The following is a 25,879-nucleotide window of genomic DNA, read 5'->3' on the forward strand; positions in this document are numbered from 1 at the left end:
CCTGGATTGGGAAGACTTGGGGATAAAAGTTATGGAGAATACCTTAGTAACTTGTGATTCGCTGATGATATTGCCTTGCTTAGTAACTCAGAGAACCAATTGCAATGCATGTTCACTGACCTGGAGAGGCAAAGCAGAAGGTTGCGTCTAAAAATTATTCTGCAGAAAACTAAAGTAATGTTTGACTACCTCTGAAGGAAACAACACTTTAGGACAGGTAGCGAGGCACTGGAAGTGGTAAGGGAATACATCTACTTAGGACAGGTAGTAATCGCGGAGCCTTAACATGAGACTGAAATAATCAAAAGAATAAGAATGGTCTGGGGTGCGTTTGGCAGGCATTCTCAGATCACGAACTGCAGGTTGTCATTATCCCTGAAGAGAAAAGTGTATAACAGCTGTGTCTTACCAGTACTCACCTACGGGGCAGAAACCTGGAGGCTTACAAAAAGGGATCTACTTAAACTGAGTACGACGCATCGAGCTATGATAATAAGAATGATGGGTGTAACGTTAAGGGATAAGAAAAGAGCAGATTGGGTGAGGGAACAAACGCGAGTTAATGACATCTGAGTTGAAATCAAGAAAAAGAAATGCGCATGGGCAGGGCATGTGAAGAGAAGAGAAGATAAGCGGTGGACATTAAGGATTACGGACTGGATTCCAAAAGAATGGAAGCGTAGCAGGGGGTGGCAGAAAGTTGGGTGGACGGGTGAGATTATGATGTTGGCAGGGACAACATGGCCACAATTAGCACAGGACCCGGGTAGTTGGAAGAGTATGGGAGAGACCTTTGCCCTGCAGTTGGCGCAGCGAGCATGATGGTGATTATGATGATGATGATAACTACCCGTAAGAGTGTTAGCCACCGCCACTCAGCGAAACGCCCCGATTCTTTCCGCGGCTTCATTCTCTGTTGGCATTGTTGACAGCCTTAGGCATGAAGTTCTCCAAAAGCTTCCTCATAACGGTATAAGGGTAATGCCCACTGTTAAATATTATGATGCTTACGACTCCGTACACAGTATGTAAAGAATAAAGGGTTCACATCCTCCTTGAAACAAGTCAATCTAGGAGTGCCTCGAGATTGCATTTTAAGTCCATTTTGATTTCTAGATCAACGACATCATTACCGTTGATGAGGTGGTGAAGTAGGCCATTTACACTGATGATACGAGCCTCTTCTGCTCGTGTCGCCTCACCGCTGATTTAGCAAATCATGCCAACATTACTCTACATTTATTCCACCGATGGTACACGCAAAACAGCCTAAATCTAAATGTCAGTAAAACGAAAGCAGCAATGTTTCGCCCGCGTCACAAAGAGCTTCCCTTGTATTCTCTATTTATCAATGGCAGATCAGTTGAATACGTTCCGTTCTTAAAACTCTTGGCATCTATTTTTCTTCAACTATGGATGCACACGTCGGTTTCTTGGTTGGCAAGCTTTCAAACACTATGGGTTCCTTGCAGCAAAATTGTGCAACGTTCCCGGTATCTGCTAATCTACGACTGCACAACTATTTCGAGCGATTTTCCAGTTTGCAGTATAGGGGTCGTTCTGTGGTGTGTGTTTTCGATTGTTGTCTTCTTCGCGATGCTTCAAGTTTTACTCAACAAAATGGTACGACCTTGCTGGTGACATGTTCGTGTAACAAATCTCTTTTATTTCCTTGGTTTTTACAGTACTTTGCATTTTTTTCATTGTTGAACTGTTTCATAAGTTAGAATAATCTATTGTTGCGTTATATGTTTCTGTAGAACTTATTGTACTCCCTTAAAATTGCATGTTAGACATAAAGCTTGTCTCTAAGTTGTATCGTTTAAATAGTTCAACTATACTTGAAATATGCAGCATATGTTCTGTCTTTCGTTTGGCGTGCCACCCGTTGCTGTTATCAGAAAGGGCCAGCCATCTCGTCAAGCTACTCGCTGTAGTAGCTTTTTGTGACTGCCCCTTTCTTTCAAAGAAAGATAAATAAAGCATTCAGTTGAGTATATAGGACTTGCAGTATTGATAGAAAAAGTTAAAAAATCACCGATTGAGAGACAGAATATTTAGATAGAAGGTTAAGCTTCGCCTTTAAGAGGCGAATGCGATAGCTTCGTCCGTCCACGTCCTGTCCTTCCTTAGTATCGTGTTTGTAAAACTGAGCGCAATATAACCATGAACGTTCACCAACTAGCCCCCTTCATTGCTTTACTAAGCATTCAAAAACCCGTGACTGCGTTCCACGCTTCCGGCAACTGCAGCATATGTAACCCCAATGTTTTCCTGGAAAAGTTGGCGGTGGACGCTATGTATAAAGTCCCTTGATAATTTGAAAGTACCGCTACTCTTTGAACTCTGCCGCCGCCGCGCGACCTTCTCGCCTCCTCCTCGTCCCTTTTGCGTCCCTGCCAAGGCAGCCAATTTTGCCCCCGTTTTTCTGCACGACGATTGCTCTTCCTACCGTTGCCCTTGGAAACGCGTGGATCTTGCGTTTTGCTTGTGTTTTTCTTTTTCGTTCGCGCCATTTTTCCCCACAGCTAGGCTGGCTCGGCGCCTTCAGCTCGGCGTAGCGAACGTTGTACGCTGTGGTTCCTGCTCTGTGTGCTTGCGCTATGGCGTACCGTTGCGAATATAACTGCAGCAGGAAGCCTGAATATGGTTATGCCGTTTTGATGATACCTCAAGGAAAGCCTGACGGCTTGTACAGGAAGCAGTGGCTGCATAACATTGGCCGAAAGAACTTTGTTCCGACAAAGAACAGCGTTTTTTGTGATGTGAGGCGTCTTTCTTATGCAATTTTTCACAGTATGCCTAATTATCCGCGGTGGCTCCATCACCTCGCATGTCGCAAACTGTTATTCAGTTGAAAACGCAGCCCTAGAGATTCTGCTATCCGCTGTGAACAATTAGGGGCGAAGATACAGCTTCTCGATCGCACTTTTCGCGATTGTTAGGATCCGTTGCCTGTTTTACTGAAAATTGAAATAGCGGCCTGTAGAGGAGCTATCATTTCTTGCGTACTTGGATCTGTGCGTCAGTCAGATACAATGAGCACAACCTTGATAAAATTAGTGGCAAGTGTACCCGTGACATTCCAGATGACGAGCACTAGCTAGTCCATACTGCGCTTTTTTTTTTAGTTTTAAGGCGAAAACCTTTAGTTCTCTATGTTTCAAGGTCGCGTTGTGAACAGAAAATATCACGTGACCCAAGGAAGGCCAGAGGCGACCCAAACCATGTATACCCCTGTATAAGAGAATGATTAGCGAAGTTAATTATTGACTCATTAACGATTGAATTAAGGTGGGTTAGGGAGGATTAGAGTGTAGTATGGCGGATTAGCGTGGATTAAGGTGGGTTAGGGCTGATGAAAAAGAGTTAAGATATATTATGATGGATTAGAGTTCAAGAACAAGGATTACGGTGGATTAAGGTGGATAGGGAATGAAGGTCGATTAGGGTAGATTAAGGTTAATTAGGGTTGATAAAGGAGGATTAAGAGTGATTAGGATGGATTAGCGTTGATAGAAGGGGATGAGAGTGTATTAAGGTGTATTAAGCAGGATTAAACTGGATTGAGGTGCGTGAATGAGGAATGCGGTGTATAAAAGACGATTAAGGTGGATGAAGGAGCATTAAGGTGGATTAGGATGGAATAAAGTGAATTAGGATTGATGAAGGAGTATTAAGAACAATTAGGGTGGATTAAGGTAAATTAGCGTGTATTAGGAAGGATTAAGGTCCATGAAGAAGAATTAGAGTGGATTAGGCAGTACTAAAGTTGTAAAGTATGCTGTAATAAACCTTAATCCATATTAATCCATCGTAGACCTTAGTCGGTCTTAATCCCCCTTAAACCATCATAATCTAACTTCGTCGACCTTAATCCGCCCTAAGCCTCCTTAATGCACCTTAATTCTCCTTAATCGACCTTAGTCGTCCTTCATTCACACTAATGCACCTTCATCGACTTTAATCCAGCTAATCTACCTTAATGCACCTTAATCCTCCTTAATTCACTCTAATCCTCCTTCATTCACTTTAATACACCCTAGCCAACCACAATCCTTCTTAATGCACCTTTATCAACCTTCATGCGCCCTAATCCACATTCATAGACCTTAATCCACCCTAACCCCCCTTAATGTACCCTAATCCGTCCTCATTCACTTTAATCCACCATATTCCTCCTTAGTGTACCTTAATCCACCTTCATTCACCCTAATCCTTTCATCGATTTTAATTCGCCTCCATTCTCCTTAATACACCTGAATACTCCTTAATCCAATCCCTAATCAATCATTATTTCATTTTGCTAAGCAGCAATCGTCTCTTATACACGGCTGCACATGCTTTGGTTTGCTTCCGGCCTTCCTTCGGTCACGTGATATTTTCTGTAGCTCACAACGCGACCTTGAAACAGAGTTCTGACGCTTAATAAGCCCCACACAAACGGATATGCTACAAGCAATACTTGATCAGACGAACAATGTAAAGCACCTCATCATGTGTCAGAAATACTATCTGGAGAATGTATAGAACTCGCCTCAAAGCTCTTTTTACATCAGGATGCCCCGTTCATACGGCTTTAAGAATAAAACCAACCTCTTCATAAACGTTGCCTTCAGCATTATAGACGCTGTTATGAACATTGCTCAAAATTTTCAACACCACTGGGCCGTGCAAATGGCCCAAAATAACATGCCTCCATAGAATGCTGCGGAGCGTCCGTGGGAGCCCAGGAGAACATGCGTGGCGTGCGCAGCCGGCGGGTGAGGAAAATCGAGGAGGAAAGCGCCGCGAGGAGGAGAGTGTCGCTACATTCAAATTATTATCAAGGGGTTTTAGCTGTGCACGAAGGCGAGCGCCACCTGGATGGTGTTGCAAGGAACCGAGCGGGTCGCGATACTCCTACTAATACAGACGTCAAAGGGCAGCTGGAAAAGGGGTTTGTGTTTCAGTTTCGGCGTAACAGAATTATTTTTTCTCGTATATTTAAATCACAATCCGACACTATCATTTCTGTAGGTGGTGTGTAAGCCGTACTTTACGATGTATCTAACGCATTTTACTTTGAGAAATTCAATGACCTCAGTGACGCCTACCCGCCCCACGGAGGGCCTGCGTGGATTGGTATGATTTTTCTCATACGGACGTCGCCGCCAGCGCCGCCACTGACGCCGGATTTTCTGCGACACGGGGTCCTTAACGCTATTGCGTTAATACGACCGTGAAGAAAACATTGTGCCTGTGATCCAGCGAGGGCAGAATAATTTAGCACATACCTTGCTGTCCCACAGGCAGCTCCACCGCGGCTGGAACTGCTCCCAGACCGAGCTCCGAGCTCCTGGTAGGTAGAGGGCTCTCGCCGCGACGGCGACCATGAGACACGCTGGCAGGAATCCCATCACTGCAGATATCTGCGCCAGCAGACGGAGAAGCAGAAGGCAATGTTCGGCCGTGCCCCGGCGCTCCCGCAATGACTTCGCAGAAGCTGGGATGCAAGCATTGCGGTATACAAGATTCAGCACCTAAGATCAAAAACATTTGATTTCATATTTCCGCCTTCATAGACCTATTGTACACTAGAGGCCAAGCCATAGCTATAACCATACGGTATAGGAGATTTAGCTGTACACTCCAACTACCGAAACGCAAATAATAGAGCGCTTGGGTATCGCGCATGCAAATAGCAGATATATGACTAACCATAACGTGCTACGAATGGCATTGGTGACAAATATCACAGTTGATCCTAAATTTTTCACGTTATATTTCTCGCCTCGATGCAGAAAAGCAGCGCATTCCGCTGCTTGCAATTCGACCATGGATTGCAGTGATTTTTCTCTCCACGAAAAAATTCTGGAAACCTCCGACCAAACTCCTGCCTCGCGCACCATCTTTTTCATAAAGAAAATATCGTCAACACCCCTCTAAAAGTGTTGCCACGAAATCGATACCCACGAGTAAATTTTAATTTTTCAGCCAGGCGATTAGGAGGAGTTCCACATCGGTTTTCGTGTGGCGACAGCAAAAGCCGACGAACGCCCGAGTGTGGCCGCTAGAGGTTGTCAAAAAATAAAACAAAAAACAGCCGGCAGTGCAGCCTACGTCGGAGAGCCGAATTTTTTCCGCCACTTACTATATCAACGGATATCGTAAATTGTGGCAGAATCCGTGACTATGGACGATAACGTGATTGCATCCAAGCAATGTAGAGACATATCACATTGCTTAAAGGGACGCTAAAGCGAAACAATAAATCAGTTTCCACTAAAAAAGCATTGTTTAAGAACCGTGCAGGCAGTCATTTAAAAAAAATTGATAATTAAATGAGAAAATGAAGGACCAAGTATCAGTATTTGAATTTCGCCCCGAAACCCCAGCGCCGGTACGTCAGCGTGACGTCAGGGATTCCAAAGTATGTTTTCGCATCTGGGCCGCGTTGGCTGAATAAAAGTTCCCGAAACTTGCCATGTTTAATACATGATTCCTTTAGAATACAATGTACTCAATCTGTACCGCTATATACAATTAGTGGGCCCTAGAAGATGCCATAAAAATCGAAGACGTCACAGCCGCCAGGTGCGGGAACTTAAGTAGGCGTCGCCACCTGTATTTCGTTCTTGCGCTTTTTCTGGCTTACCAAACGTCTTATCGTTGTAAGAGTGGTACTCTTGGTGTTGTAGAACGGTAATTTATTCATGCAGCAGATATAATTTTTCACTTTAGTGTCCCTTTAAAGGGAAGCTGAAAGGTTTTCCAGAAAAAATGAGTGAACATCTGTACATAATGCTTTTCAACCCTCCGAATTCGAATATTGTATCGAAATTGAGCAAAAGAAAGTGCAAATATATTTTATTTCGACGAAAAGTGCAGCAGCGCACACGCCCAGCTCGCGCGTCTCGTTTCCGCCTGTGATTGGTCTGGCGCCTCGTGACGTCAACACTAGTGTTGACGTCACGATGTTCATGCAGTATGTGTAGTGACCTTCATCTGTGCGCCATCCGCACACTACTCGTAACCGAAGTCGTAAAGGCGGCGAATTCCGTCGGCTACGTGAGACGGTCGGTTTCTCGCTGCGCGCGAGAGAAGGGGGGAGCGTAGCGTCCTGGCATGCGCCGGCTTTCCAGCACATGCAAACTCTACATTTGCATCGCGTTATGGTAGCTGCATGGAGGCTGTTTTACAACACACGAGCAAATAGAAAATTCGCGGCGCTTTGCGATGAAACCTGCGTCAAGGGCGGGAGATAAACATGCACCTTCCGTTCAGCGTGCTAACACGAAGGAGCTCACAGTAAATCAAAATCCATGTTTGGGCGAGTTCGTGTATTCATAAGGCCTTCCAACACCAGTTATCATCAGTCAGTCCGCACTCGTGCCGTCTTTGTTTTCGTTGCTCCGATCTTTTCGCGCTTGTGGGAAGTAATGGAAGACAACATCGTCGCGGCCGCTGGTGTTCGTGCAACCGTAGGCTGCACAGAAAGCCTGCATGATCGGCCCACCACTTCAGTTGATGCTGCGCACGTTGACTACCACTCTACATACACGCAGACGCACCAACAAAGGAATGCAGGGTCGGTCGAAGCAGATTACGATGGCACGCACGCACAAACAAGCACGATCAGGCACGGTCGCGGAGGCTGCGAAGGAACGGAACACTAGTGTTGACGCCACAACACCGCGGTTTCCGGTCTCCGCTCGCATCGTCAGCGTCAGCAGCAGCGCGCGGCATACGACGGGGGGTGGAGCTACAGCGCAATTTTACCCGCCGATTACGTCGCTCCTAATTGAAAAAAAAACCCCAAATTTTACCTACATAGTTTATAAGGTTCCCGCATCCGTATAGGAGCGTCTTATTGCATTCGACAGACTCTTCAGCTTCCCTTTAAGTCAGCTTTATTTAGAAACTGCAGTGGTTCTGACATTACCATTTCTTCGACTACATAGACGAATTAGAATGTATCTGTACTTGGCCCGATTTGGTGTGACATTTGCGCGCCAAGGTCGGCCGAGAACATGACGGTTTGCCTACGACTGTATAACGGCGACACAGCTACAACGATAGCGTGACCCACCGTGGTAGCTTAGTGGCTATGCCATTGGGCAGCTAATCACGAGGTCACGCGATCAAATCCCGGCCACGGAGGCTACATTTCGATGTAGACGAATTGCGAAAACATCTGCGTGTTACGTTCAGGTGCACGTTAAGGAGCCCCACGTGGACCAAGTAATTTTGGACTCCCTCAGTACGGCGTGCCTCATAAGGAGATCGTGGTTTTGGCACATAAAGCCCCATATTTTATTTTTAGAACGACGCCAAGCAGACAATGGGATCACCACATACATGTATGTGATGACGATGACTTGAAGACTAATGCAGGGCGATGACGTGACGACTGTATGACGACGATGGCTTGACAACAACGGTATAATCATGAGTCAACAACTCCACAGCATAAGTACAATGAAAGGACGATGGGAGGAATGACTTCTGTAGGAAGAAAGCGGTATGACAACTTTACGACGGCAATGAGACGCTGTTTCTACAATGATGAGCATGGTGCGATGGAAGCGTGACAACAATGGCATGACGAGAATTGGACAATGATGACTGCAGGACAACGATAGCTTGGCGACGGAATGTCCAGAATAGGAAGACGAAGCTTGCAATGACGATGGAACGAACAAGATGGAATGCCGTCGATGAGCGCATACCTAGCGAATGAAGCTGGATAATCTTGGTCACTGGGCGGGAAAACAGAAACAGTTAGACACCAGGAAGTACGTGGAGCAACCACAGAATTTTAAAGGCATTAAAATGTTACCGTGGGCATACGTCCCTTGAATAGAGTGAGCTTTGCACAATTTTAGTCAGTAATCCCTAAATTTAATGCGATCATCGTTATTAGGGGGCTTGACACTCTTAATTGGGCCAGACTGCTTATCTGTCTGTCTGTCTGCCTGTCTGTCTGTCTGTCTGTCTGTCTGTCTGTCTGTCTGTCTGTCTGTCTGTCTGTCTGTCTGTCTGTCTGTCTGTCTGTCTGTCTGTCTGTCTGTCCGTCTAGATCTAACTGCTCTCCCGCCAAATTGGTGCACTGGGCATTCCATGATCTAACGGGTAACGCATCGGGGTGCTGTGGTGAGGGCCTGCTTGATTATGAGTACTCAAACGGGCTCCTAGAGCGCCAGTAGACTTCGACCTCCCATGGCCTCTGCCTCGCGCGCCGGCCATCGCCCCTGGATGATGCTGACGTGTGCTGCCTGAAATCTACTCATCCTCATCTTTCATCCCCCGCCCCATCCCCAGTGCGCTGCGCCGTGCTCCCATATGGGCTGCAGAATTGAGCGTACTTTCCCCCTCCCAAATCACGAAGAAGAAGAACTTAGGTTATTGACTGTACGGAACGGCGTATGTCCCGCTCTTCAATGAAGCTCTGTGACGCCTTCTTAAATCATTGGGTACGTGGCACTTGATATGTGGCGCTGTTCAATGACAAAAGAGATCCTCCATGTGTTCTCCGGTGCTCAACAAAGTTGAACCCGCGCCGCGCGCGACGTTCCCGGCGCCACTGCTAGATGACGTAGCGCGTACAGTGAGAAGTGCGAGAGGGTGGTTCTGCTGCTTACACGTTTTGGTGCTTGTAAAATGGCGCGTCGCTATATTATCTTTTAGCTAGTCATACTAACGACGGCATCCATCGTGGCTGCCGTATAGCGTGGCGTTTTACGGGCTCGGCGTTGCAAGTATTCTACTAAAGGCAGAAATCAACATTTCGTGATTGTCACGTCTGAACCTTATGGCTAAGTTGAATTATCAGTTTTTATGAGTATGCTCTCGCCGTGGGCTGCTTTTAATTGATTTTAAAGTAAAAACGCAAGTTTTACAATGGAGCTGCTAGAACCTCGCGGGGTATCTCTTGACGTAAGCAGCTTCGCCAATGTGGGAAAGAGAGAATTGAGAGAGAGTGAAAACAGTTTAAAAACAGCATCGCGCAGCATAGCGACGCGGCGAGGGTGGGGGGAGCCTAGCGGAGAACGAGCGGTGCTCACGCGAGCGAGGAACGTGACCTGGATGCGGGCCCTCTCCTGTGGCGCGTGAGGCAGGGAAGGGTCAGGAGAGGGAGGATGGGAGTTCTTCTCCGGCGGCTGCTAGGGTGCCTCGATGTTCTCCTCGCCCTCCTCTCCATACATAGTGGAGACAACCCCGGCGTCTACTACGGCGCTGGCCACGCGAATCGCGGACGCCGTAGTATTGGCCTCGAGCTCCACCACTGGAAAAGCTGGCGCCACCGTCGGCGTGACGTGCTAGGAGGGATCACGTGGACATAGCGGCCGCGTCGGCTGCTTCGGGCGCGCCGAAGCGAGCTGAAAACGAGTTTATATTCCCTCGTACGCTGCGGTCCTCATTTAGTGGCGAAATTTTTCCGCTTCGAGTGTCTCCTTTACAACGCTTCAACGCACTACAACCGGTAGTGGCTGCCTTTGAAGGCGCGCAACATGGTAGGCTACTGCTCGGTTCCGCAGGGCCAGACGCACGTAATGGAGGCCGGTGTCAGCCTTATTCACACGTTGCCGCAGGACAAGAAGCTGCGTGAAGCTTGACTCGCGAAACATAAAAGCAGCAAACAGTCATCGGCTACAACTCGGGTATGCAGGAAGCGCAGACGCGAGGAAGATTTCTGCTACGTCGCCCGATCTGTGATGTTGTGAAAACGCGCACTGAGACGCTCGCCCGAGTCCGCTGCCCAACTAATGTCATGACGGTTTGGTCTATGAACTTGTCGATACTTTAGATACTGCCAAGTTCAGTGGAGTGGAAAGGCAGCGGTAAGAAGCACATTTAAATAAGCACGGCATATGGTCATGTTTGTGTTATGAATTAATGCACTGGATTACAAAAAAGAAGCAGCGGGAAATCACACGCTGAGAACCCCGATAAACATACAGTGCGATGCAACTCGAGAAATAATATTTAAAGGTCAAAGAATTTAGAAGAAAAAGAAAGATTGAATCGGCGCGACGGGACATCACAGGCGTCGAAGTCTCTACAATGAAATTATTTTTGAACAGCTCTGATAGCGCCCACGCAACAATGGTTGCTTGTATACTGTCAAATGCTCATATTCTGCGGCCTAAAGCTCATGGCACGGTGCGAAAACGCGCGCGCGGAGAAAGCGAAACAATGCGCGGACAAGCATGCAGACGCGCAGTCGGTCGCTGCGAATCTGCGCGATCGCTGCATTGAGGCTTCGTTCTATTACGCTCCATTTAGTTATACAAACACTATAAGAACAAATTTCACATAGCTTGCTCTCAGCGTTTACCTACCTTTCACGCAAGAAGCCGGTTCGGGAGACTCCATCGCGGCGACCGCGCGCAGTGGCGTTCACTGTACGTATTCGGTAAGGGGATAGCGTCTGTAAACGATTGTGTGCTTTCAGTTTGCCCAAGATTGTTATTTAGACAGTAAGAAATTTCTCTCGTTTCGAAAGTACTTATAGAAATGTCTGGGAGAGCTCGCGCGTGGTGTTTTCAGTGAGCGCTGACAGCAAAACCTATGAGGAGCGCGCCGCATGATCCCTCATACTACGCCAGCGAAGCGCTACCGATAGATGGCGACTCCGTAACTCCTCGCCGCCAATACGCCTTTGGCGGACGCCGTAGGGACGCGTTGCCGGCGCTCGTGTGTCTTGTGTGCAGTTCACAATACTTTACTAGCCTTGCACCAGCTTCACTGGTCTCTCGTGTTTGCGATAGCAGAGCCACGCATAAATTTTTCATACAGAACTTGGTTACAATGAAGCGTTTGCAATATCTTGGCAAAACAGACCCTCAGACAGAAGCACGCGATAACTCCCTTATACAGCTCCGGCGCCTTATATATGTGAGTCGCTCGGATTACCACGTGCCTATGAAAGTTCTAACGCAACAGCGTTAAAGAGCACATGTCAGAGAAAATCCGGTGACGGCGTTGATAGAGTTGTCCGTGAGCGAAAACTGTCGTATATATTTAGGTGTATGTACATGCCACGTTTTGCCATATGGCATGCGGTATAAGCGGGTTATATTGCCACACCTTTCTATCACTAATGTTACTGAAACCTCGTCTTACGTTCTTGACATAGTTATTCCTCGGAAATTTGAGAATAACAGCCTATAAAAAATGTCATGAAACAAAAGCCGACTGCGCATGCATCTCATGTTAAATCTTCTCAGATATAAATAATAAAAGTGCGAAACAACAGAAACCTGAAACTAATGTAATTCTTTAGTCGCGGATTTGTACTACCTGTGCGATTGGCCCACACAAGAGGCAGTATTTCTACCAGAGATCGCCTTCTTGCAAAGCATTCACCGACAACGTGTCGCACTAAACTTTATGGTTACGTAAGCTGCAGTTGCCGATAAGCGTGAGAAGCAGCCGGAGATCTTTGAATGCTTTTGGCGTTGCACTCTTAAAGGCGAAGTTTGAGCGTCCTTCAACTTTTCGTCTTTCTTCTAGATCGTACTGACGACGTAACCGCTAGCCCGCCAAGACTGCGTGCGGGGAAAACGTAACCCCACAGGTAAATTGTGCGTGCGCTCTAAACAGTAACAACACATTATAACCAAACACCGTACCCGTCCGACAGCAGCGACTCCCTGCGCCGTGCAGACGAAGATGAAGAACCAGGTGAAGATGTAACAAACGAGCAGCTCCCAGCGAATACCGCCGAATTCGTCGATGCCACTGGTCACCTTGAGCATGCCGTGCCTGGAAATACATTGTGTTCGTCCTAAGAGGACACAAATTGCAGAATAACGCCGCGACTCTTAAACAAAGGTGCGCGCTTGCACTTTCTTCAATTTGTTTTCGTTTTTATTTCAACGCATTGCAACAATTTCAGCATAATCAATAAATTCTAGATCTGGAAGCCATAACAGAGCTTTGCTGATCAAAGTTTTAGCTCGCGCGAACATGATATTGAAGACTACAGAATGAAACGTGTCTTTTTAAAAAATTCGTTGAGCAGAAAACACTGCAATTTCAGCGAAAAGTTGTGAAACGAAAATGGTGACGCTCGCTCAGCAATTTTTCTTTCGGTTACTTTAATTCCTCCCAAAAGCCTTTGTTATTTTTCTTAAAGAATTGAACATCTTTACATCTTTTGTGCGGTGGCGAGTCAACAGTCATAGACGATAACAGGCCTCAATGTCGTGCATTACCTATAAAACAGCTTTGATGCGCACAGATATCTAAGCAATAAACTCTTTTGTGTGGCTTCAGAAGTAGCGAGAACTGGAGGCACAGAATCTCACTTGAGATAAAATGGGGCTGAGGCACCGGACTTGGACAAGTTATATTGAGACATTTTGCCAGGACAATTCAGTGGCCATCTACCTACTAACATAATCAATACAAAGTCTCGAGGGCTCCAAAAATGCGAAGGTGTTAAAGCGAATATAATCTCTCAAGATTTTGCAATCTTCCTACCAAAACATAGTGGTCGCTAGACTAAGTGCTCTCTGTGGCAAACACCGCGCACTTAACAATGTAAATTTTAGATAGGATAAACGTAGAGTGCAGGAGAGCCTTAAGTACACAGGCAATGGTCATCAAATAAATCAAATGCAGGCGTCTGATGACAAAAGACAAGTCAGGTACCATCGCGCTGCTTGACTGGTGGGATGTATAATCATTTTCACAGGATATCATATATCTTTAACCAACTGACATCCAAGTGACGCGAACATATTGATGACGCTTCGCTTATATCGATTCCCATAGTGCATGGGATCTGCATAACTTTTTCCAGCTAAATTACGGCTGTAAATGCCAAGTCAACGTGTTCATTCCCAGCGATGTACCTATCTTGGAGAGGCCCGGCCTTATCTGCAGGGAGCCACACGGCACGGCGCTGCTGTCAGTTGTTAAAGACGGCGGTTGTGCTTCGCACGTCCACGGAGTACGAGCAACCAAGTGTAATTTGTTTTCTATGGAGCAATGAACAAACGCAGACCGAAATCCACAGGCAAATGCAGCCCACGCATGAGGAGCAATGTCTCGCTTTCAGAAGTGTGAGGTGGTGATGTTGAGTTCACAAAAGGACGTGAAGAGATGCATGACAATAAACGGCCGCGTGCGTCGCAGACTGACGACAGGGACATGTCAAATTTCGTGCTGCGATGAGACAAATGTCTGAACTCATATTAAGACTAGGTGGACAACTAGTGTAAGGTACGTAGAATAGTACGTATGTTTTAATTACCTGTATGTACGCTAGCTTGGCTAATAAAAAAACAGGGGCAAATAATTTCTGATTGAGCCTCGTAAGTTGATCTTCAATATTTTCCCCGTATTAACATATCATTTTCTAGTAAACGGGACAGTTGTGCTGCCGGGGAATAGTTATTAAAAGCGTGCTGGGAGATAAAGGCAATGTTTGTGAGCAATGCAATAATTCAGCGAATAGATTTTATAATTTGTAAAATGACGAATTAACGTCTACCTTAAGGTAACACGGATACATAACCACCTTTGAGCGTTGGAAGAATGAGTCTACTAGTCACAAAAATCTTGAAAAAGGTAGGAATTCTTGATGCCGAAGATAGAAAAAAGCCGCCATTAGCGCTTCACCGAACTAGCGCGTGACGCAGAACACGCGGTTTCTTATATTTGGCAATGTCGATCCAAATAGGTCGCGAAGCTTCCAGCCAATAGCGGTTCTAACAAATTGTTGCCGTCATCAGCAAGGGTGGTTATGGGAGCAGCGATTGAAGCGCGACTAGTTTGGAAGAAAAAAATACTAGGAAACAAAACTCGAATTTTAATTAAAGGGCGACACAGTTAGATTCTGTATTGAAAATAAAACACCTGTCAGTTTTTTACATGCATGACCGAGTAAAAACAGAATACTCTATTTTAGTTTATTTTTATCAATGAATACTTTTTTTCAGCGTCCATCGTATGTACGATGGTCACGTGTCAGTTGACGCTGCTAAGCCGCTATCGCTTGAAATGCAATACAGCACTCGCTGAGTGCAGAAAGGCACGCTCGTAAAGTTGTCGACGTTTGTCTGAATTTGTTGCCGCCAGTAGCTTCATCGTTTCTTTACCTGTTCAGTCAAAAACAGTGAGTTACAACTGGCAGATAATTGTTCACTTTAGTTCTTCTCACCTGACTGCACTGGCCAACGGGCTTGGCGTCCTACGATAGGACCAGCACTCTACGCCTAAAGCTTTCGTTGACCTAGACAGAAAGTATGTTCTTTGCAGGGGTGAAATTTCGACACCAGTGCGACTGAACTATCCCTGCATCGCTTTGCCCGCTCAAAGCTCGAAATGTCCATCAAGTAGAATGGCGGAGCATTTGAATATACAGCTATCATGGCAGGTCACCGAAACAATTTTCGCGCACTGTCAGATATGTCGTAACAATTCTTTTTCTTCCGCCAGAATTGTGTCCTCTTCGTACAGACAGCGCTAAGCCCCATAAACCGCCGATGAACCGCCACATTTCGAACGTATGGGCTTGTGTGGAAGCGTCGCTACCACCTATCTATACGTTGGGTTTGGCGCCATCCGTGGCTGGCCATGGCGGAATTTTATTGCAGAGCGAATCTATGCTCTCACAATTTCTCCTGTGCACATTTTCGACTATTGTGTTGCAGAAAAAAAAACGAAAAGTTATCCTTAGAACTTTTCAAAGCGCTGAGCAGCCACGATATTCCCGACGTTATGCCTTCTACTTGCTAATAAGTACAACACGCGTCTCCAGATCACATTCCCTGAAAATAAAGAACAAAGGCGTCGCAAACACAAACTCTCCAGCGCAGGTAAAACGAGATGCAATACAACAATGAAATACGATGTGTGCAATCATCCCATGCTATTAAATTTAGCCTTCCTAAAATACTGACTACTCCGATGACTCCTATGCAGACGGCAGGGTATCGTACAGCCTTAACAGCAGGAGCCACCCGCCCGTAGGTTGTTTCCTAATCACAAAAGAGCTGTAATTACTAAAAGAGCCGTAATGTGCTACAAGAACTGACGCTGCAAAGGGGCACGCCATTACCTGCCGTGAAGGTGACTGCTACATTGTAAATGCTTACCAGTGCAGCAAATGTAAAGCTCGAAAAATTGCTTAGGTCTAACCACAGCAGAGTAAATTGGTTGCTGAGCCCCAATATGCTTACTCTACGAAGTCCCCGCCCAGTAATCCCGACCTTACCCTTTATACGCGTTTGCCCGAATGCGTGAGCCCCTGACATTCTTTGTATTAGGCCGCTCATCATTGCTTAAGCACTCCTGCCACAAGTATACCAGGCCATTTTTAGCATTTGTGAGATTTGTTTCTCATGATGACGGAATTTCGGATTACATCACATATGTAAGGCGACTCATTCACACTTTCAAGGTGCGGGAAACCTATCACAAATGCTTGCGGCTTTCTAGCGGGCTACTGAACATTACTATATATCTGTATTTTTCGCACAGGAAGCCTAAAGCCTACTTTTATACAGTGTCAATTAAAGATCTTTCTTTGGATTTTTTATCTCCAGTGGTACTCAATGGAACATCATCTGCAAATTATAGGTCTGTGATGTAGTGTCCTGGGTACATTTCTACATCAAATACCTTGTGCGTTATCCAGTATATTTCAACTAATCTTGAAATGGATCACAGTGTAAAGACATCTGCTTGTCTGATTAGCTTATATTATTATGTTTTCGCCCTTGTGAAGAATTTTGAGAGCGTGGACATTCCGTAGGCATTTCCGGTATAGGTATAAGCTTGCCCTACTACTTCTACTACTTCACTAAACCATGCCTTCTTGCGTAAGGGTATCTCGGCTTAATCAAACGCCTACTTTGTTAAATTTGTGCATCTACGTCTTACGTTCACTTGTGCGCTGTGAGGTGCTTCCCGCCGCAGATCTTGGAATTGGCAGAATTATTGTTGCTTCCACAACGAACGTGTGGTAACTTACTGAAAGAAGGCGTTCTCGGAATAACCCCGCGGGTCCAAGCAGTCCGACAGGTTCATGGCGTCGACGTAGGACGCCGTGACGACTTTTCCGCACAAGGTGAACACGGTGGCGTTCTTGCCAGGGTCGTAGTTGGGCTGCTGGGTCTTGATGTACACGTTCTCCTTGGCAAGCTGGCACTGGCGCTGCGTAAGATCCACGGCTCTTGCATGTCCGTACCATACTCGCCGTGTGATTCAGGACTCGCGATGCGGCAGAGGGTACTTTCAAGCACAGTGAGGACACGCGTCATTTTACCGGTGACGGCAGAAAAGAAGCGCAGTGGCACGAATACAATGCCTTCAGCAATTATCGCTTATTTTGCGTTAAAAACCTAACGACTCTCCTACAATATATTTCGTGTGCTACAAGCGAATGACTTATTCTAGATCATAGCCCCAAGTTTGCATTTGTTCTTTCTTTTCATAAAATACAGAATAAGGAATAGTTGTATTTTAGGAATAATATTTTCATGCCTCGGGGACACCGAGGCTCCGTAGTAAATCGGAAATGCTGTGCAATGCAGATCGCTCCCTTTGACGAGGACGAGACAGAACATCTCAAGTATAAATCTTTGTAAAGCGAAGCATTCCTGGTGTTATTGGCTCATGAACTATGTGTGTGCGCGTACTTCCACATGGCAGTTACGATGAAGAACGACACAGTGTCATAATTGTGGGTTACAAATTTAACTTTTTACTGGTACAGAAAGTATATTACACTAGTCACGTGGCACATAAAATTAGATTACGAAAGGTTTCGTGACAACGGCCAACGGAGAGAACTATCCTTAACATTTGAGAAACTTCCAATATATGTTGGCGCGTCTTGCGCCAAGTGATAACGTTAAACTTGTCTTAGGCGGTGAAAAGCGGTGGTTGCTTATCGGTTTGAAGGGCCTGCCATAAAAGTTCGGACGGAATTTGGCGGTAGCTCGAATGATTGTAATGCACTATTTTTCCGTCATAAGATGATTGGCTTCTGATTTGGGCTCTTTACTGGGCCGTAATTGTTCCCAGCAAAATAAATAACACTCAAACCCAACGATTGCGGCGAGCAGAGTCAGCGATCGTCTAAAATCTGATCAGATGGTCAAGCGCGTCAGCTTTTATACATGACTCGCCGAAGGTTCCACTGTCATCGCAGGTGCTCGCAAGGCCTCCAAAAAGTACTGCACAATTCGAGTTGCGGACACAATCAGATTACGAAAGGTTTGGCGACAATAATCAACGGATAAAACTGTCGATAACATTCGGGAAACTTCTCATACATGCATGAGCGTCCTGCGCCAAGCGATAACGTTTAAAATTGCTTAGCTGGTGAAAAGCGCGGTGACCAAAGAAAGATAAAAACGTATGCGTGTCAATATTAAGTGTTATTTTCAGGGTCTATAAATCAGTATTTAAGAACAGCATGTTATACAAACAAATTATTTTATTTGCTGCGAATTATAGAGCGGTTCGATATTACATACACATAAAAACTTGCAGTACATATTGCATATCTTCATACTGTCTTGTTGTGCTCATGGTGTTTCTAGGGCTACAGTCTCTTCTAGTGTAACTACGGCATGCCGTAGACGCATGCGTCGAAGCATGCGTCTGTGGCGTTCCGCGTTTGAGGCCAGACTCGCACGAAGAAGTGCCCGGAACTCGGCAAGAAATGGTGGCTTTAAAATGCATAATCACGGAAGCTCGAGCCAAACCGACCGTCTCGTTGAGCTTCCTCTCCCGGCAATTGAGGTCTGAGGCGCCCCACCAGGTGTAGCAGTGGCTCCAGGGAAGCTCATCTTGGAATGTCTGCAGGAAGTAGAAGAAGGTGCATGCGTTCTCGAACGCCTTGTACGCGCAGATCACAAACGTCTTCAGCAGCATTGCCATGCCGATGCCTGCAACAAGTCAAATGCACCGTAGTCAGTTTCAAATGTAGAACACAAATCATACACGAGCTGCTTTGTGGGCGCTTGTAGTTAAGCAGCACTGTAGTCGCAAAAATAACCGTTGTCGAACGAAAGATTGCAAGGCACAAAGAGAAATGCCACACATCAAGGTCACAGATCGCAGCGCAAGGTCATATCTGCCTAGTCATTCTCATTTTATATCTTAATTCTTACACACTGAAATCGCCATATGGTGTTGTGGCGAACATTGAAAAAATAGAAAAATCAAAATGTAGAACACCAAATATTCACAAAAGTAAAACAAGCTCCGAGAAGACAAGATGCAACGCTCTGTTCACCGTAGCAAGACCTTCAAGTCACTTTACATAAATAAAGGCCAGTGGTAACAATGTACTCGTAAATTACGCCTGTTGAAAGAAAAACCATCCCAAATGTTGTAAGCAACAATTTACAGGCTTTACGCGGTACACCGCAAAGGAGCGATCCGAGTCACTTTTGCCACCTGGGGTTCTTGAACGTTCGTAATGTATATTTACTTTCACGCTAACATATGTAGGGGGCCTACAGTGTTTTTATTCCTGTTTTCTCCATAACACATACCTTTGCCGACTGGGACGCAGGTCCAGATCTCAAGGCATCCCTTTCCGCGGAACTGTCCAATCAGCATCTCGAAGGCGGCCATAGGAACCCCCACCGCTACCAAGACAACCGCGTACGGAAAGAAGAAGCACACTGCAATAGAAGAATAAAAAATATGTGTTATCTGGATGGAAGAGCACATATCGCCTAGTGTACGCTAGATCACACGCCCTCCAACATTAATTGGCCACACTCATGAAGGTCGGAAACAAACTAGGAGGCAAGGACAGGTGAGAATCTCGAAGACTATATAAATATATATCTATAATATTTATAAAATATATATATATACATATATATATATATATATATATATATATATATATATATATATATGTCCAAAAATATAAAAAAGCTAAGCCCTCGTAGCGTGATAGGCAAGCGGTAGCTTCTAGCCACCTCGCTATGGTTATGCCTGCTGCGGCGGTTCCATCTCACCTTTTTCAAAGGCGCAAATGCGGAGGGACTAAAAAGAATACATGCCTGGCAGTTGAAGGCGCACTGCGGCTGATGCGACGAGAGTTATTAAAATGCGTGGAAAAGTTAGACGGCACTTCATCGTTTTGCACGGGCTTCCAAGGCGAGAACGCTGGCGATTTCACTAACTGTCACGGCAAACGCAAGCGGCGCGTTTGAAATTGTATTCATTTATTTGTTTTGTAAAGGCGTTTATTAGTCGCCGTCGTTTGGGGCCAACCGTTATAGAGCTGGGCATGGACTCCCAACACGAGCGGCGTTCCCCGAGCAAAAGTGCTGGAGAGATTGACGCATCAGAAAGGCGCTGGAGTGTATGGCGCACTATAGCGTCCCTCTAGTTCGCTACAATTACCCCCGGAAACGAAGAGGGAGTTGTCCGGTGACCAACAGCTCCTCACTATGAGTGGATCATAGTAGGGCTTGAGGCGCTCGACGTGACGTTGACAATGTCTCATCCACGACTGCGCATGTCCGAAGACGGTTCGACGGGTTCGATCAGGTAGTTGATGGGGGATGCGGGTTCGACGACACGGTCGGGCCCTTCATACATGTGCAGTAGTTTTCAAAAGAGACGATGTGCAACGGAAGGAACCGAGAGCCACACAAGCGCACCAGGAAGGAAGGTGAGCGCAGGAATGGGGTCAGCGCGATTGCTCTTCTAACGCTCTTGTTCAATGGAGGCCGAGCGAGATCGCGGTACTCTTCAGCATGTCTTGCCGTGGCGAAAATGGGCGCACATTCAGATGCATTCTGTCGGTGTGGTAGAATTGTGTCGATGGTGTGCGACGGGTGGCGACGGAACAGTAAGAAGAAGGGTGAAAATCCGGTGATGCTCTGAGTAGCGGTGTTCCACACGTAGGCGGCGAAGGGCAGAATGACGTCCCAATTTGTGTGGTCAGAAACGACGCACATGGCAAGCATGTCGACGAGCATACGTTTGAAGCGTTCCGTAAGCCACTTGTAGAAGATACGATGAACAACGTCCCCCCCCCCTTTAAGAATGACTTCAACTACTTCGCACATGAAGACACGTCTGCGATCACTGAGCAGTTCCTCAGGTGGCCCATGACGCAGGATGAATGGACTAAGCAGGAAAGAGGCAACATGACGCGCTGTAGCTGCCGGGAGGGCGGCAGTTTCGGCGTATCGTGTGAGATAGCCGACTGCTACAATGGCCCAGCGGTTTCCAGCCGATGTCAGGGGGAGGGGCCCACACATGTCGATGCTCACGGGCCCAAATAGCCGGGTAGGGCAATGTAGAGGTTGTAACATGGCTGGCGAGAAGCGGGTTGAAGATTTCCGGCCCTGACAATTGGGGCAAGAGCGAACTAACTTCTGAACGTAGCGGTGCATCCCTCGGCAGTATTACCGCTGTAGAAGTCAATGCTAGGTTTTAAAACTCCCAAGTTGCACACTGTGGATCGGAGTGGAAAGCTGCGCAGATCTCTGAACGCAGTTTGCGAGCCTCAACTAATAACCAGTGGTGTCAGTCGGCGTTATAATTGCGTCGATGAAGTAGGTTGTCGCGAATGGCGAAATGGTGAGCTTGCCGACGCAGCAAGGGAGTGCTTGGTTGTGCTGATGAACCAGAAATCTAGTCTATAAGGGACGCAATCCAATGGTCTTTGCGCTGCTCAGACGCGATGGTGGTAAGGTCGAGCGAAGAAACGGTAAAGTGGGATTGTGAGCAGCAGGCATTGTCGTCAGGCAAAGGATAGCGCGAGAGGGCGTCGGCGTCAGCATGCTGGTGTCTGCTGCATTACACTCCGCGGATATCGTAGTCCTGCAGACGAACTGCCCACCGGGCAAGGATCCTTCAATGACGACATCCAGCACAGCGCACGGTGGTCCGTGACTACATCAAGTGGACGGTCGAACAAATAAGACCTGAACTTGGTGAGAGCCCAGATGGTGGTCAGGCATTCTTTTTCTGTCACAGTGTAATAGGTCTCAGCTTTCGTAAGCGTACGACTTGCATAAGCCACGACATACTCAAAAAACCCTTGATTGCACTGGGCAAGCACAGCGCCGAGGCCAACACCGCTGGCCTCTGTGTGCACCTCGGTAGGGGCTGTCGCGTCGTAATGGCCCACAATTGACCGAGACGTTAGCAAATGGCGGAGCTTTGTGGAAGCCCGTTGCTTCTAAGTACTAGCTTCTTCAGGGGCGATATGATGGCGGCGAAATTGTGAATGAAGCGTCTGGAGTAGGAGCAGATACCTATGAAACAGCGCAATTCTTTTACACATGTTGGCTTAGGGAATTCGGCGATGGCCCGAAGTTTGACTGGATCGGGGAGTAATCCATTCTTGGGTACGGCGTAGCCTAGAATTGTCGGCTGCCGAGCTGCAGTTTATTTATTTATTTATTTATTTATTTATTTATTTATTTATCTATTTATTTATTTATTTATTTCTCTATTAGAAGTTGTACGGACGCAAGGTCCAAGTAGGGAGGTCAATTAGAAAGGAACATAGAAATTAGAAAGGAGCAATAGAAATCAACAAGGATTAAGGCGCATTGGTGTTCGCTCGGAATGTCATCATCTGATTCAGTGAGAGTTCCGATAATCTATGGGCCTTCAAAAAAATAAAACTGGAACCGGTCAGTAGGTGCAAAACACACGCATGGCGTTAATTGCGCTTTTCATGGTGGTGGGAGTAGGCCTGCTAGTTATAGGTGATAAACATGATGACTTATCTGAAGCTTGTTTGTTAATGTTAAGTCGGGAGAGAAATTCAGGCTCACATTTTTGCTTTCACACTTCTAACAGCTGCATATCGTTATGTTCCACGACCTTTGAGCGTGAACCTTTAACACCGGCAAGTTTGTTACATATAACTCTAGGAACGTTCCTCTGAATGCGACTGTAAGCATTTTATTTAGTGCAGGGGTCCAGACATTGTGTACACATTCTAGCTTGGGCCTAAAGAAGAAAGGAAACAGGGCAGGAAAGTTAGTAGGGGCGGTTTCAAGTATACGATTCAGCACACAAGAACTTGCGGAAGGTAGATGAGCAAACGTTACCAATATGGGGGTTACTAGATAGGTTAGAAGTCAGTGTCACACCGACATAACGTATACCCAGTGACTTGTTGTAATGGTAAATACCGCAATGGATAAGTATATAGAAGTTGATCTTTCTTTTGTGCGCAAGTTCATGGCAGACGCATTAGCTTGTCCTTAGTAGCCTAGTGTTTAAACCATGGCTCTATTTTGCCCAGACAGGTGTCGACGTCATTGTAATCGTTAGCGCAAGCAGTTTCTTTAAACAAAACACAATCCTGAGCTGATATTCCAGACCAGGGTCTACAACAACAACAGTATCATTATTATACAAAGGGAACAGTAAGGGCACTATCGCGATGCCTTGAGGTATGCCAAAAGTGAGTGGAGCAGATCATCTGAACGTTGACCGCCCAAATTTACCTCTCTTTTCGATTAGTTAAGTAGGTTCAAATCCAACAATCTCGAATTTGTGGGATACCTATAATTCTAACTTTTAAATTTAGTGTATGGTCATGCACCAAGTGCCCTAGCCTTCCTTTATGCTTCAAGGTAGCAAATCTTTACGAAAGCGCGATACCCGCGGCTGAAGGGTGACAAAAAAAAAACGTCTGTTCATCCATGCCTGTCGCGTGACGGCAGGCTTCACTAAATGCTACCAACAACCAGACAATCCACTGAATAATTCGGCAACCAAGGACGGCCGACATCCCAAGAAACGAATGTTGGATAGCCCCCCCCCCAAAAAAAAAAACATGGGCGACGTCACAGTCCGCCGAGGCTAGCTACCTGGCGGCAGGCTTTCTCCTGGTTGTTTTACTGCCTCCATGAGCAGGCGGAAGAACGGCGCGCATCAAGCTCCTGTCCTTCTTGGCTCACGCTCGCTCGATTGCTCCAGATATCGCAGTGTAAGGTGCGCGGGCCGCTCATTCTGATGGCCCACGCACCGTATACGTCGACGGGGAAAATTTGCCTCACGTGCCCATATATTTACCATTGTAATATGATGTGGTACAGCTGGAGCAATAACAATGGAACGTGACAGAGCAGCTTACGTGAGTGCTGCGGCCTCACTGCATTCTTCAATATTGTGCGCCACATTCCTCTTTGTCGAGGTGGTTGTACAATGAATAGACAGCTGTAGTCAGATATGCATTGTATGTGTGCGTGGTTATATAGCAATAGGTACGGTTGGCGCGTAGCGAGTTTTATAGTGATAGACGCATGATTAGTTTGGATGTATACCTGACGTGTTTGTATGCAACGAACAAAAAGCAGTCTTTACGCTTCGGTTTACTGCAGGTAAGTTGACTCGCAGATAGCGACTACAGAAAGAGTAAACCAGAATGTCATAACTCGTCGATGACCATCATGTTGGCGACGTCACGACGATATGTATGAATAGGGAACAAATTATCGAATAATGTTGTCGCAGTACTACCGTTTCAATTGTTTACTTCCTTTTAAGTATTTTTGTGATATGAGCGAATCTTCAATTTGATTTTTAAAAAATAAACTGTCCATAGTGTTTAAGTACACCCATATTGTATAGAATGTATGATGTAGGTTGTATGCGTGTACTATTTGTAACGCCGCCTCTCTTTTGTTACCAGCTCTCTGCTGTACTGCTGTAGACTGCTCCTTTTGTTACGGGGGCAGAGACCTCGTCAGGCAATCATGCCTTTAGTCTCTGCCACCCGCAGGATGATGTGATTTTCCTGCAAATAAAAACTGACTGACTGACTGACTGACTGACATGAACACATACGCTTGATTGTATCGGGTATTTGATCATAACTTGTAGCATAGTGACATTATAATACCTTGTTATCTGGCTGCGCTTGCATTATCATTGAAAGGTTTGAATTTTGTTCGTAAGGACCAATGCATTTCCACAACCATTGCCACCGCAATATTCTAAAGAGTGGAATTGCTTTCAACCCGTTTCAGTAGCTATAACATCGAATAGTAAAAGCCAAAGGGCCGAACAGATCTGTTACGAGACGGGTTCTTGGGAGAGCTGGCATATTTGACGGCATAACCTGAAGAGAGGTTGTGCGGCTGCCTGTCTTGCCCGTGCCTGTTTTATTTGCACTCTTTCAATTTATTAATTGGTATCTTCTAATAAATTGCATTATACACGCGCATTTCTACATTTCCCATTTGGCCTCATCTCTTTCTTCTTTCGTAGTAAACTTCCAAAAAATATCATTGCAATTTCAGTGCAATGACCTATAGGTTCGTTGGTCTTAAGGGCACCAGGACAAACTCACTTCCTCCGTGCATGACGAGCAGGTAGGGGAACTCGGTGAGGCACTGGTAGCTGAGCGCGATGCAGATGCTCATGTAGGCTATGGCCCGTGTGCTGTCGTAGTAGTCCTTGTCGGGAGGGCCCGCCAGGGCGGCGTCGGCTGAGCCTGAGCCCCCGGATCCGCCGCTCGACATGGCTGCCGGACTGCCACGCGCGAAACGTCCGTCGCGCAACTTTGTCAGGTGTACACAACGACTGAAGATATAGTGGCTACCTCGAAAGAGGAAGGCATTTGCAATGCCGTCCATGCTTATGAGAATTTTATTTGGTACTGTTTGCTTCGTTTAACCACGGCATTATGTATTAGTTTTAATTTCTGCTGACAGCGAGAACGCATGTGCTAAAAATTCTTCACGTTTAACCGCGTGGCATACTGCCTCTGCTAAAGCAGTAGCGCCAGGCTGAAATATGCAAATGAAACAAACGCATAGGCCGTGTTCGACGTTAATTCGAGGTGCTTCTGGTAGCCCACTTAGTGCTCATTTATGGACTCAGTGACGTTCATACACTATAAGGTAAATATTCACCCTTTAGGTTGCGT

General features: G+C 46.2%; 1 protein-coding gene across 1 annotated transcript in view; it reads right to left on the reverse strand.

Moving 5' to 3' along the window:
• The window catches only part of LOC142574384 (sodium-dependent proline transporter-like), a 150,156-nt gene extending 124,682 nt beyond the window's left edge, over nucleotides 1-25,474 (reverse strand). Inside the window, exons 1-6 of the mRNA XM_075683480.1 lie at nucleotides 25,301-25,474; nucleotides 19,506-19,637; nucleotides 18,715-18,893; nucleotides 16,970-17,151; nucleotides 12,618-12,750; nucleotides 5,277-5,411 (exon numbers count right to left, since the gene is read on the reverse strand). Of these exons, the coding sequence (XP_075539595.1) occupies nucleotides 5,277-5,411; nucleotides 12,618-12,750; nucleotides 16,970-17,151; nucleotides 18,715-18,893; nucleotides 19,506-19,637; nucleotides 25,301-25,472 (933 nt within the window). The 5' untranslated portion in view covers nucleotides 25,473-25,474. The remainder of the gene's footprint in view (nucleotides 1-5,276; nucleotides 5,412-12,617; nucleotides 12,751-16,969; nucleotides 17,152-18,714; nucleotides 18,894-19,505; nucleotides 19,638-25,300) is intronic.
• Nucleotides 25,475-25,879: the final 405 nt, after the last annotated feature.

This window comes from Dermacentor variabilis, chromosome 3 (genome assembly GCF_050947875.1).
Source record: "Dermacentor variabilis isolate Ectoservices chromosome 3, ASM5094787v1, whole genome shotgun sequence".
NCBI lineage: Eukaryota > Metazoa > Arthropoda > Arachnida > Ixodida > Ixodidae > Dermacentor > Dermacentor variabilis.